The sequence below is a fragment of the Cryptomeria japonica genome, chromosome 7 (genome assembly GCF_030272615.1).
Source record: "Cryptomeria japonica chromosome 7, Sugi_1.0, whole genome shotgun sequence".
In the NCBI taxonomy this organism is placed as follows: Eukaryota; Viridiplantae; Streptophyta; class Pinopsida; order Cupressales; family Cupressaceae; genus Cryptomeria; species Cryptomeria japonica.
The window spans coordinates 74,452,307-74,466,722 of NC_081411.1; the positions used below are offsets into that span (position 1 = coordinate 74,452,307).

The window sequence follows — 14,416 nt, forward strand, 5'->3', positions numbered from 1 at the left end:
GGTTTTGCTTGCTATTATGGAGTTTATCACGCTTGATGGTAGATACACTAGGGTTTACAGCTACCACTTTGTTTTACTTAATCATTTTAGGTATAAAGATAAAATATCTTTTCCCTATTATCTTTTTTATGCTCTTAATGTGGGGATCAAGGATGCAATCTCCAACCCCAGCATTAACCCTACAATGCAAGAAGGCTTGATGGTGATTCTATATAATCACATCAAGAACACAGCTGTCTAGCTGAATATAGCTGAAATTTTTTACTCGGAAGAGGATTTTGATGACTCTAATGAGGAGGAAGGCAATGGATATGATACAGAAAAGGAGATAGAGGACGACCCTCTTATTGCAGGGTCTAGCAGAAAAAACAAAAAAATAGAGCAGGGGAAACAGAGCGAAGGGCTTGCCAAAAAGGAGAGAGGCGAGGATGATAGCTAGTGTGAGGAGGAGTATGGGACTAACAATGACATGGACACTGGAAGTGAGGGGGTCCAAACCCTTGTGATCCCGAAGCAGAAAAATAAGACTTCTAAAAGAAAGGAAGTAGGCACCAAGGATCGGTCGCCTATCAAGACTGATTTAAAGGAGAAGGGATTAATGGGGGAGGACACATCAACAAAAGAAGCTTAGACCTCTGAGGACAGGGAGGTTGGTCTAGAGGTTAATCTTAACATTACTGGTGATAATAACTAGGAAGAGTATCACTTGAATATTGATCTATGCATCAATAACGGAATGTAAAGTCTCAAACAAGTGCTCAGCTCGGTGCATAAAGAAATTGATGGCATTAAACCACGCAAGCTTAGGAAGCAGGAAAATCAAGACATTACAATCTTTAGGCTCTGAAAAGTTCAATTCCCTTTCAGAATGTCTCAGTGAGCTCACCAAGGCGATTGGTAATGCTGAGGAGATTATCAATACCAACTGCAAAAGCTTTCTTGGCTTGGAAAACAGAGCAGGAGAAACTGAAAAGAGACTTGATGGTATTGAGCAAACACTCAAGAAAATAGTGGAACAAAGCCACAAGATTCTGAAGGCAACCTCGGCCAACATGAAAGCCCTTATCTGCAAGCTGGAGAACTACCAAGGGGATAAGGTCGCGATGGGTATTATTGATGTTAAGGATGACAACCTAGAGGATTGGGACATAGGGCTAGGGAGAAGAATGAGAGAAAGCCCTAGAAGGATGCAAAGCCACAGTAAGGAGATCGAGGAGATTATGCAGGAAGCGGACAACATGGAATAGATGGAGCTTGAAGCAGCGGAGTTGCTTCAAAAATTAACCTAAGCCTGGATTATTGTCGGACTTTTTTGGTTTGTAATCTGCATTCTCTTGTTTGTTGGCATTTGGTTCGCCAAATGGCTTTCTTTTGTTTGTTTTCTTTTTGCTGGACTATAATGTTTATCTTTTGATTTTCAGACTATAATGAGTTTTAGGAACCCATCAAAACCTATTTTCCCATATTCAAAAACTATCTTAGAAATTTCAATGTCCCATTTCAAATAAGAGATGCAAAAGCATCAAGTTCCTACCAATAGTGTAGTTAGTTTATAGATAAAAGTAGAGAGAGAGAGAGAGAGAGAGAGAGAGAGAGAGAGAGAGAGAGAGAGAGAGAGAGAGAGAGAGAGAGAGAGAGAGATTTAGTAAATATTCTTTTCAATAAATACTAATATTTATGGAGAGCCTTGAATGATATATATATTAGTCTATGAGAATGAAATACTTCATCTAGTGATCTATAATATTATAATTTGTTTAATTAGAATAATATCATATCTTAGAATTTAAAGTTAAACATAGATTAGTTAATTAAGTATTTAATATAAAAATATTAAAGTGATAAGATATGTTGTACATATTTATCTTTTGATTGTTGACATACAATTATATAGTTAATTATAAGATTTTATGTTTGAATAAATAAAAAGGTAAAAACCACTACTTTCCTCCACACCTATATAATATGTTAATATAGGATAAAATTTTCATAATTATCTTTAAATTCTAAATTTTAAATATACTTATACCATTATGTGTGTGTATGTGTGTTATGCAAAATGTTATATTATATAATATTTTCTTATGAAAATTATATTATAAGAAATAATCTATTACATGTCCTAATCTTTATCAAATTTACAAGATTTTAATGTATATTAATATTTATAGAATACTATGAATATATAATCTTTTTCAATGAATTAAAATGTCATTATAAATAATATATTATATATTAATATTTTCATTTTTTATAATATATAATCTTAATTTAATATTTTATTTTGAGATAACTTTTTTAATTATAATTTTAATATTATATAATAAAAAAATATTAATTAAATTTTTTTATAGAAACATCATTATAACACCAATAAACTTTTATTCTCCTTCATGGTGAATCATGATTTTTTTTAACCTTTTTTTAAATCCCTATAAACAATGCACACTTTACTTACTTTGAATTAATAAATGAATACGAGCCCAAATTTTATTTGAAAGTCAGTGTGTGAATTAAGCTAGGGAAAGATGACTCACGTGAACAAACAATTATGACAAAGCTGTTTGCATTTAGAAGATAAATTTTCCACGAGAAAAACAAACCATCATTCTTTAAGCCATGGCGTTAAAGTCGACTTTCCGTGCCTCGAGTGCATGCCTACCGTCTTACAATAAAACTTTGAATTTAAACTATTATTTTAGTTGTAGCCAGCTTAAAAGGTAACAGATGTTTTTAGGTTTAGGCCATGCTGTAAATCTTCAATTGAAAAATGTAAGATGCCAGTGTGAAACTATCCACTATTTTCCTCAAATATGAACCGCCTACCTTTTCTCACGCATCGCATTTTGTCAATTTTCTCTGAACATGTACTCTCTCTCTCTGTTGTCAGGAAATAACTCAAAACTTCCCCGAATTTTATTCCGTGTTTCCAAAAGACTCAAAACTTCCCCGAATTTTATTCCGTGTTTCCAAAATGCTCTCAAACACAAGCTTTTTGAATACTTAATTTTCTAGCTCCATTCGTTGTAACTTGTACCATGTTTGAGTGTATAGCCATGACAAAAAATCTTTGCTGGACTTTTATTACGTGTTTCCAGAATGCTGCTGAACATAAGCTATTTGAATACCTTATTTTGTAGCTCCATTCATTGTAACTAGTTTTAGTGTATAATCATTACCAAAAAACCTAGTATAATATTTCAACTTTCTTAAAGCTGTCATTCAATATTTCAATGTACTTCGCACCTTCATAGAAAGAAGGGCTACTAATTCTTCCAATGACAAAACAACGCGTTGAAAAAAAAAGGCACTCCTAGGCCCATTGAGGTTTGATATTCCAATCTATTGACTGAAGACTGCATTATAAAAAACTAATAATGTTAAAGAGTTCTATTACCAATTTACCAGTACCACCAGATATGGCAACAAGAAAAAGAAAGATTGTATCATGTGCAGCCTGCAGAGTGCAACGCAAGAAATGTTCTGAAGATTGTATTTTGGCTCCTTATTTTCCTACGGACGATCCTGACAAATTCACAGTCGTGCACGCAGTTTATGGAACCAGTTATATCATCAAACTACTTCAAGTAATTTTTAACCACGACCCCTTTTATATTTTCTGTTGAAATAGGTTTTAGTTCTTGCTTTTTAACAACATTATCTTTTCCCTAATATTTGTTTCCTTACCTATGACCTAGTATTCACATGATTTGCAAATGTTTAACAGCCGCTTAATTGGTTTTTTTAATAGACGTGCTTAATTATTTTTACTTGAGATGTAAACTGCATGTTCTAGCGGTTGTGAGTAATCTGATTACGGTTATCTTTCTTTCTCAGAGTACTTGTTTTTACTTCAATGATATTTTCAAAAAGTAGGCACACTGTTTTTGTGAATCTATAAACGGTGCGTATCAGCAAAATCAGACAATTTTTAAACAGTAAGAGCTTTCTGTTCTAAAATTTAGTGGAAATAATACCTCCTATTCCGCATTAACGTTCTGAAAAATCTCAGTAGTGCTGGCGTAAAGCTAGAAAATAATAATATGATATTAAGGATTTTCATTAAACTTTGGTATTGTGGGAAGGTTCAAATTTTTGAGGGAGACTGAGCTTCATTTATAGATCACTTGTATTACTGAAGGATCTTTTTCCAGAAATTTATCAATATAAAATACTACCTTAGAGTAATAGTGTTTCCTTTTTCTTGATCTTATTTTATTGTAATATATTAATTTTCTACAATCTACAATCTTATTTAATTCTAAAATATTAATTTTTTTAACTGCTATCACTACTTGATTCTGATGATGGATCACAGAGAGTGATCAGAAACATTGATACGAAAACTAGCTCACAAGAACCGAGTAACTATCTTTGTCAACTTTTTTTATTCTTTCAAAAATTATTATACCAAATGCAATTATATATATAGATACATACATACATACATATGTAAATGGATTAAATTGTGTGGAAGTATTATAGTAAGAGTAGACTTAAAAAGTTTAATATCTTATTGTTATTAGGATTGACCTTGACTATAAGTTCTATTGGAATCCAAGAACACTGAGAGGGGGGGTGAGTTCAAACGATATATATGAATTTAACTCCTTTAGATACTTTTCCAATTAACAAAATATAATGAAGAACAAAGCAATAACAAGAAGTAACACCATAACACCAAAGAGGAAAAACCACGGTGAGATTGTGACCCACAATATCTATCCACTCGTCAGATGAATAAATATGAAGCAAACCCTCAAGGATATTCAGGAAGAGATGTTTGGCCTCATTTCCATCTAGTGTGACAATTCCAATGCAATTAACATATCAAAAAATCTGGTTATGCACTCAAGGACAAAGCATATAACCATCAAATATCATTTTCTGAGGGAGAAGGTGCCAAATCAGGAAATTAAGGTAGAGTATGTCCCTACAAGTGAACAAGTGGCTGATATCTTCACCAAGCCATCTACCAGTGAGCACTTTTAAGTATCTAAGATACAAGTTAGGAGTTGTGTCACTTGTTTCATGCACTTAAATTTGTATGGAGGTCTATGGTTCAGGGGGGGTTCACTACCATATCTTTTGACTCTTGAACCAGTTGATGGTCAAAGGAGGAGATTTGACTAAGGGGGAATTTGTACCCTTTGTCATGGATGTCAAATGGGGAGAAATACCAAATGAACTGGTTGAAGAAATTCTTAGTATGTTGACATCAATGCCAAAAGGGGAGATTGTTGGCATTTTATTGTCATCAGATGGATTTCAAATCTGCATTTTTCAATGGTGATCTAGAGGAAGAAGTTTACATTGAGCAACCTAATGTATTTTCACTGTTAGATAGTGGAGACATGATATGTAAGTTAAAGAAATCACTTTATGGATTAAAACAAGCTCCTATTGCCTAGTATTCTAGATTAGACAAACAATGTTGAAATTGATATTTTCTAAAGGTGTTGCTGATAGTAATCTATACTTTAAAATTGAAAATGGTAACATTCTAATTATTAAAGTCTTTGTTGATGATATAATTTTTGGTGGTGATGATGCTATGAGTATGAAGTTTTCTGGTGATATGCAAAAAAAATTTGAGATGTCCATGGTTGGTGAGATGAAATTTTTCTTAGGTTTGCAGATTGCACAGACAGAGAAAGGTATATTCATATCTCGAACTAAGTATGTGAAGGAATTGTTGAAGAAATTTGGATTATATGATTCCAAACTAATTGGAACTCCTATGGTGACTAGTTGTAAATTTTCTAAAAGTGATGAATAACCAAAATCTAATAAAAGTTTCTATAGATCCATGGTTGGTGGATTGTTATATCTTACTCAGACTAGGCCTGACATTATGCATGTTGTATGTATGACCGCTAGATATCAAGCTGATATGAAGGAAAGTCATGTTACTGCTATTAAAAGGATATTCAAATATCTAAAGGAAACTGAGGATTAAGGCCTATGATATCCAAAGAATGGTGATTTCATATTGTGTGCCTACACTGATGTAGATTGGGTTGGTGATGTAGATGACCATAAGAGTACTACCGGTGGAGAATTCTTGTTAGGTAGGAAGTTGGTTTCATGGGCTAGTAAGAAATAAGATTCAGTATCTTTATCTACTGTTGAAGTTGAGTACATTGTTGCTGCTAGTAATTAAACTCAGATAGTTTGGATGAAGCAAATGTTGAAAGATATCAGAGTTATACATGATGAACCTACTGTCATTTACTATGATAATTCTAGCACTATAAACATGTCAAAGAATCTGGTGCAACATTCAAAGACTAAGAATATATCAATAAAATACAATTACTTGAGAGAGAAAATTAGTGAACAGAAGGTGAAGCTAGAATATTTATCTACAAAGGAACAAATTGCTGATATTTTCACTAAGCGTTTGCCTGCAAATACATTTGTCTATTTCAGAGACAAGTTAGGGGTATCCACCCCTCCTGGTGAGAACTAGATGCATTGAGTTGCATCAATTCCAATGGGATTTAGAGTCTTATACTTTTATCTAGATTGATGAGTTGGTGCTGCTCCTCTGTTGTAGTAGTCTATTGATTTGGTTGTATCCGTGGGGGAGAGAGATTCATGTTTTTGGAGAGAGTCTGATTTTCCGTTTTGGAGATCTTTGGCATTGTTTTCAAAGGGGGAGAGAGATCATGTGAAAAAATACTTTATCTATCTTGATCTTAGGGGGAGTTTGTTGATGATATCTTCTTTCTTTGCATTGACTATTTTTCACATTCATATGTTGCCATCAATACCAAAGGATGAGATTGTTGGATTATTGGGGATATTGTTGGATTTAGTTAACCATTGTTCCTGCTAGGATATATTATTTTCATTGATGTCAACACATTCTTGTGATTTATTCTAGTGAGTTTGGGAAGATTTTCTAATCCTGTTTTGTAGTTTAGTTTTGCAGATCACTGTTTTGTAGAGATCGATATTTCCTTTGATATATTTCGGTGTGATTAGATCTTGTGCTGAGACTTTGGTAAATTGTCTTGGATGATCTTGTGAATCTTTATTTCAGATGGTTCATGATTTGGTGCTCCGCAAGTTATCTTTCTTTGTGAGAGTTGTTGATTGGTTATGTTCTTGAGCTTCTAAACATTGATAGATGAATATTTGAAAAGTGGCATTGCTGCAACTATTCCAAATGATTCTAATGTTATTACTGGTGTTTTCTAGTCATGTCCTATTTATTTTGGTTATCCACATTGATCGTTGTACAAGTTTGGGTGATTTCTATGAACCGAGTGATGATTTTTGTGTTATGGAGTATTTCTAGTGGTGTAGCGTATTGTGGTTGGTCTTGGATTGATTTCCAAAGGATGTGATCATTTGGAAATTTTAATTAGGTGTATGCTATATAATATAAATCATTATATTGGTCTAGTGGTCGTTCTTGTATCATGGAATGTAATATTTGTATTTTTAAATTTACGGTTGAGGGTTTAGCTGACCTTGTTATCAAGGTTGATAATTTGTATATATAGGTGAGATACTTATGTAATTTAGGTTTTGATATTGTGTCTAAATTATCAGGAAGAGGTAAATGTGTGAGCAACGATATATCATTTAGTGAAGTGTTGAGGCGAGATCAGTGTTGCAGAGTAGATAATTGTGCTTTACCATAACTATTATCAAGCATTTGTGTGTAGTTCATTTATTCTAGATTGTAGTCTAAATCATATTGTAAGTCAGTGAGAGTTCCCTAAGGGTTGCAGCCTTTTGGGAAAACATCTTTTGAGCAGCGAGCTCTAGGTAGTGCGCCTGAATGCATGTGCATTCCCCATTGTAATATTTTCACATACTAATGTAGAGTATCATCTTACTATGGGTAGGTTTCCACTGTGGTTTTTCCCTTAATCAGGTTTTCCACATTAAAAATCTTGGTGTTGTGTGTTGTGATGTTAATTTTCTTATCTGTGTATTGCTACAGTTTATCAATTCTTGTTTTGAAGTTTAATTTTTTATAATCGGTCAAGATTGACTCACCCCCCCATCTCAGTCCTCCTTCTTGATTGCTGCTAACAAGTACCTTGGTCAACAAAGATGATATTATAGTAAAATAATGTGACATGGTTTATAATTACCTTAATACCTCACCTCCTATTCGTTTAAATATCCTTCCCTCTAAAGATGAAGCATTTCCCTCCCCCCAAATTGGCTCCACTCAAGAGGATACCCTAGTTCAAGAAGATATTATTCATGTTCCCTTTTAAAGATCTCCCTCCCAAGGATGAATTTTTGAAAAGTAATGATAATCCTTCTCATAGAGAGTATATTCCCCATGTGGATCTTTTTGTGATAGAGGATAATATGACACCTAACTTCCCTACTAAAACTACATCTTATCTCAATACCCTTCCTACTAGAGATGAATCATTTATGACTAATGGTAATCCCTCTCTTACAATTGACCCTATTCATGATAACATTTTTGTACAAGAAGAGACTATCACCACTTCTTTCAATAATGCTTACCATGTGAATGATGTTGATCCTTCTCCTAAAATGCATGCTCCTTATAAGGACACCTTGGAGCAAGAGAATGATCTTAGATCACAAGGGTTTGATGTCATTAAAAATCCCCTCTATGAGGATATCTCTTTCATTCAATCTAAACAAAATCCTACTCATGAATAAATATTTAAGGTTGATAATCCTATTTATGAGCAACTTGATGATTTCAACTTTTCTAGACCCTCCTCACATGTTTCCAAACCATCTTCAATCAATATGATGCATGTGAATGAGACACCTAACAAACCCCTCTCCATAGTTCAAGGTTCTAGTCCTTTCTCAAATTATAAACCTCTAAGAAGTCTCTATTGGGGGTTCAAGGTGGTTATAGTGATGATTCCTTTCACACCACTAACAAACTAGTATTACTGTGCAAGGAGGTTATCCTACTAAGAGCCCTTATGAGTATGGTTAAAAATTCACACGAGAGAGTTACAATCTGGTTGCCCATACATATAATACATGAAACAATAGGCAATGAATCCTCCTCAGGTTATCCCTTCTTCACTTCTCACTTCTCAACCAATTCTTCCACAAGCATCTCATATATCACAAATTCTTGGTAAGGAGTATGATCTTATTGAATGACTCAAAGATGCTCCTGCTAAGATATCTCTTTGGGATTTAATTCAATATTCATCTACACATCATATATTGTTACAAGATACTTTAAATAACTTAGATGTGCCACCCACAGTGATACCTAATAATATGGATTCTTTGATTGATCCTATAAACACACCCAAAGCTCAAATTGTGTTCACCCAAGATGAGTTTCCCTCCCATGAGAGTCAACATAAATATGATCCCCTTATGATTAGTTGTCATTATTAATGGTAATTTTATAAGATGAATCCTTGTTGACAATGGCTCTAGCCTTAATGTTTGTAGCATTGATGTATAACATGAGATTAAGGTGAACACAACTCTCACTAAACCAAACTCCCTTACTATTCATGGTTTTGATAATGTTGTTAGGTATTCGTTAGGTATTATAACCTTAGCTATCAAGGTAGGACATGTTCTTTTACCCACACCTATCTATGTCATGCCCGATAAGCTCACCTATAATCTTCTATTAGGACGAGCTTAGCTTCATTGTATACAAGTTATCCCTTCTACTTCGCATAGGCAACTTAAGTTCAATTAGTACAATAAGATGTATACTTTTCTTGTTGATACCAATTTAAAAGCTCCATTGCAAACCTCATCTTCTTGTTCAACTACTTCCAATCCTTCTAAAAATACTCCTACATCTCCAACTCTCCCTATTTCCTTGAATACCCATATTTCCTCTAGTGATTCAAAGACACCTGAAAAGTATTCTACTCAATCTAAATCCTCTCCTAAAGATATCTTTTCTCCAAAAGGGGTACTTTTAGATGATGATTGGGGATCTCTATACTTTAACCCTACTTTTGTGGGAGAATATAGGGTCTCTTGGAAAGGATCTAACATTGAGAAGGAGAAAGACAAGGATGAACCTAAAAAGAAACCCACTTTGTCTAATCAATTAAATAACAATTTTGTGGCTACTTCTAATTTAAACAATGCTTCAAAATCTTCTTCTTCATCATCTAATTATGGCACTGAAACCTATGAGGCCCCACCATCTCTTTCCGATTTGGCATCCCTTTATGGTCTTGATTTTCACATTTTAGCTAAGAGTGGATATAATAGCTATCGTTGTGGCATAAATGAACAAAGGATTAAGGTTCCTTTAGAAAATAACATACATGGGGCTACATTTAGACTTGGATATAATCCTTCAAATCTTATTAAAGCATCTAAAACACCGTCTCTCAATGTGAATGCTATATTTATTAGTGATGATAACTTCCTCTTAACTAAATCATCCTCTATATCTCCCAACACTCATCCCCCTTATAAGGAAATTATGGCAATTGAAAATTCTATTTATGAATCTCCTCAAGAGATTTCCAATCCTCCTTATGACACTTTATCTTCTATTTGTTCTAATATCCCCTCTTCTAGGCATAAGGCTCTAATGAGTTATACTAGTCCCTTTCCTAAAGTTTCTTGTACAAAAAAGGAGCATGACTTGGTTGCCTATTATTCTCCTACAAACTACTCTCTTAATCAAGAATTTTCACTACTCATCATCTTATACATGTTTTTAATCTCACAGATGATAGAGAATTTAACATGTCATATTCAAATTCTTCATCCAATATATCATATCTTTAAATAACATTAGTGGTGATTATGTTGTTCATCATTACGTGACATTGGTAGCTCACTTACTCAAGGTTTATCGTCATTCATAATGGTACAATTTATGTGCAATCATACTTTGGAAGTAACATGATAGCTTTTTTTGTCCCATCTCTTATCTATGTATGGGGGGGCAAGAGTGATTTCAAACATCTCTCCTTATTAATGAGCTAAAGTGCAAGATCCCAAAAAACAATCTATGAGTATCTCATCCTCATCATCTTTAGAAAGCCTTCCATGATCTTCCTTGTCCTCTATTCTCTCTTTGCAACCTCCATGTCCAAAAGGCTTGCCTCTATTGTTAGACACTAAGGATTTCATGTCTACATCTTTAGCCCTAGCTCTCAACTGCGTCTACATGGTTTATAAATACAAGATATATTTTAAATAGTTCATCTACACCCTTCTTATTTTAACATAAGATATTTGCATATGGTATATTTCTAATTATAACATATTTATATTAACAGGTGGGATAATATTCATTACTAATTAGAATAGATGTTTTAAATAAACCTTTCTAAAAATTCTATTTAATATAACTCTCATGGTGCATATATTGGAAATATTATTTAAGAGAGATAAGTATCTTGAGATGGGTGTTTTTAAAGAGACTATAGTATTATTATATGTTATTTTTTTACTAAAAGGAACCGATATGATAAATGCATCTATAAAAAATATATTAGTACCTAATGTTTTATATTGAATGTTTGATTTAGCATAGATAAACATCACAAGAATGATATCCCTTAAAAAAATTTAGATAGAATTATTTAGTATATGCAATCTAGAATAAATATTGTATGCAATGAAAATTGATGATGATATACTTATTGTAAAACCATAAATATCCAAACACAATAAACCCAAGTTCTACAACCAAACATTCAACATACACCAATGAAGATACCTAAGAACATGCAAATCAATAAAATAAACAATATTACCATTCACATGCCAAGTAGAGTTTCAATCTCCATTGTCTCCTTTGTGCATTGATCTTGTTTAATATATTTGCTCTCAGATTTTATGTATGCACAAGATTTCAACAAAGAAAGATTGTGGTTGAAGTAGCTTGATCACAAAAAGACTTGATTACATAAGTGTTGACTAAGAGGTGAAAGAAATAAATGGTTGGATGTGATTAAATGGTAGATAAAATAAATAATAAAGTAATGAAGAGGGTAGGTAAAGGAGGATTAAGAGATAAGTGGCATAGAGGAGAAATGCTAATGAATTAATTAAATAAATAAAAATTTATTTAATTAATAGAAAAAGTGGGATAAACTAAATAAATAAAAGTATTTATTCAATTTATGAGAAAGATAATTTAAATAAATAAAAATATTTATTTAATTTAAAAGTACAATTTTACGTGTCTAAAAATATAATTTAAGTTATCTTAAAAAAAAATTATAACTATTTAAAATATTTTACTTTGTAATGACCATTTACGTAATATTTATACCTTAATGAATTCATATACAAGAATATACTACAAATTTTAAAAATATGTAAAAATATTTCAAGTCATTATATTTTTTATGTAAAGATTCCTTTAAAAATATGAAGGCTCAAGAATTTTAAGATGAATTGATTCTTAAAATTTATATACATTTTAAATGCGGTGGAACCAAATAGCAACACACCTACATTGTAACAAAATGTTTTATTTGAAACAAAAATAAATTTAAAATCTTTCTGTATTGTATTAATTCAATTATTTAAAACAAAATAATTTGTTTAAAAATTATATTTATAATTAATTTATGTGTCAATATTGATAAAGATATTCATATAAACAGTAAAATTTAATGATAAAAATGACATAAATTATACTTGCACCATTTATTTTTGGTTTGTTTTGATAAGGTTGTTCATACATTAATTTAGCATTAATTTTAATAAATGGCTTGACTGATATGAATTCACAATGACTATTGATTCATTTATTCATTAGTTGATTTTTTTAGAAGCTTAAATGTAAATTTAAATTATCAATGCATTCATTATTCTATTTATTATCATTGTTTTCTTTATTTATAGTATATACATTTAAATTAATAATCTAATCAAATTTCCAACAACGTAGTCTGAAACATATTAATAAAATATATAATTAAGAAAAATTATATGGCTATTAGGGTTCAATTGTGTAGTTTTTGAGTCAAACTCATTGACCCATGTTTCACAAGTAGTGGTTCACAAGAGCCCATCTCTCATGAGAATGAATGGTCAACTTAGCACTCATCGCATCTAGGTGATGCTCGCAGGGGTGAAGCACTCAGACTTCCCCAGGAGGTCATCCATCCCAGTACTACTCTAACTCAAGCGCGATTAACCATGAAGTTGCCTCCAAGGTTAAACCCACTTAGCTTGCAACCCTACTTGCAAGTGGGGTTGCAAGCTAAGTTGGTTTAACCTTGGAGGGCACTCCGTGGTTAAGCGCGCTTGAGCTGGAGTAGTACTAGGATAGGTGACCTCCTGGGAAGTCTCAGTCCTTCAACCCTGTGAGCATCACCTAGATGCAATGAGTGCTAAGTGGACCATTCATTCTTATGAGAGATGGGTTCTTGTGAACAATTACTCGTGAAACATGGGTCAATGAGTTTGACTCAAATACTACACAATTGAACCTTGATAACAATATCATAATTTAACTTGATGTAGAAAATACCTCCTATTTATCAAAATACATACCATTTTCTGTCTTAAAAATTCTCTGAAGTATCATGACCATTGTACTATTCCCCCAAACACTTTAAAGTTGTTGGCAATGATTTTGGTTCAGGGGCGCAAAATGTTTAAAATTCTAATTCCAAAGACGTCTGAATAATTATGTATTATTCTGAATATGAGACTCATATATTTATGTGATGTTTCTTTAGGGTTTGAAGACCGAGCAAAGAGCGGATGCTGTAAATAATTTGGCCTGTGAAGCAAGTGCAAGAGTGAAGGACCCCATCCAGGGAAGTGCCGGAATAATCCATCATCTACGAAAACGAATATCCGAGTTAGAATCTCAGTTGGCAGGCAAGCAAGAAGAGCTCAAGAATATGCATTCAATGGTTGATAAGCTTGTATTTCTCGGCTTTCCCATGTTTGCTGGATCTTCTGATTTTCAAGATATTTTATATCCAACAAATACAACTGAAGATATTATGTATGAGCAGTTGGATCTACCGTTGTGGGAGCCAATACAAGGCTGAGTTGATGAAGGTGATTGTTACAACTATATATATAAATGCAATAATCATGTGATTGTTACTGCTATATATATAATTACAATAATCATGACTATAATCATCACTTCTATAGTTTACTTCTTCTTTACTATATGTAGCCTTCTATGATCTCCTTATTGTAATTATCAACTTGGTTGAATAAATAATTGCAATAATCCTATGCCTTCGTAACTTTCTATTGTACTCAAACTATAAGCCGACATTATTGTAAGGTTAATATATTTTTGAAGTATATGACATATTTAATAGTCATACATTATTATATGTGTAGATAAGCTTAAAAAACACACATTAAATTTACTTTTTCAGATTTAAAAGTGTTAAACATTCAGAATTGACTGATATTTTCTAAGCTTATTATGTTGTTTAAGATGTGTGGTGGCACTAAG

At 32.6% G+C, this 14,416-nt stretch overlaps 1 protein-coding gene across 1 annotated transcript; it reads left to right on the forward strand.

The window, feature by feature from the left end:
• The first annotated feature begins 3,377 nt into the window (after positions 1-3,377).
• Positions 3,378-13,991, forward strand: LOC131045723 (LOB domain-containing protein 1-like). Its single transcript, XM_057979314.2, has 2 exons — positions 3,378-3,587; positions 13,671-13,991. The coding sequence occupies exons 1-2, from the start codon at positions 3,378-3,380 to the stop codon at positions 13,989-13,991; spliced, it is 531 nt and encodes a 176-aa protein (XP_057835297.2).
• Positions 13,992-14,416: the final 425 nt, after the last annotated feature.

Coding starts and splice junctions, on each gene's coding strand:
- LOC131045723 (XM_057979314.2), top strand. CDS start 3,378: ATGTTAAAGAGTTCTATTACCAATTTACCAGTACCACCAGATATGGCA. Junction 3,588..13,670: donor ATATCATCAAACTACTTCAA/GTAATTTTTAAC, acceptor ATGTTTCTTTAG/GGTTTGAAGACCGAGCAAAG.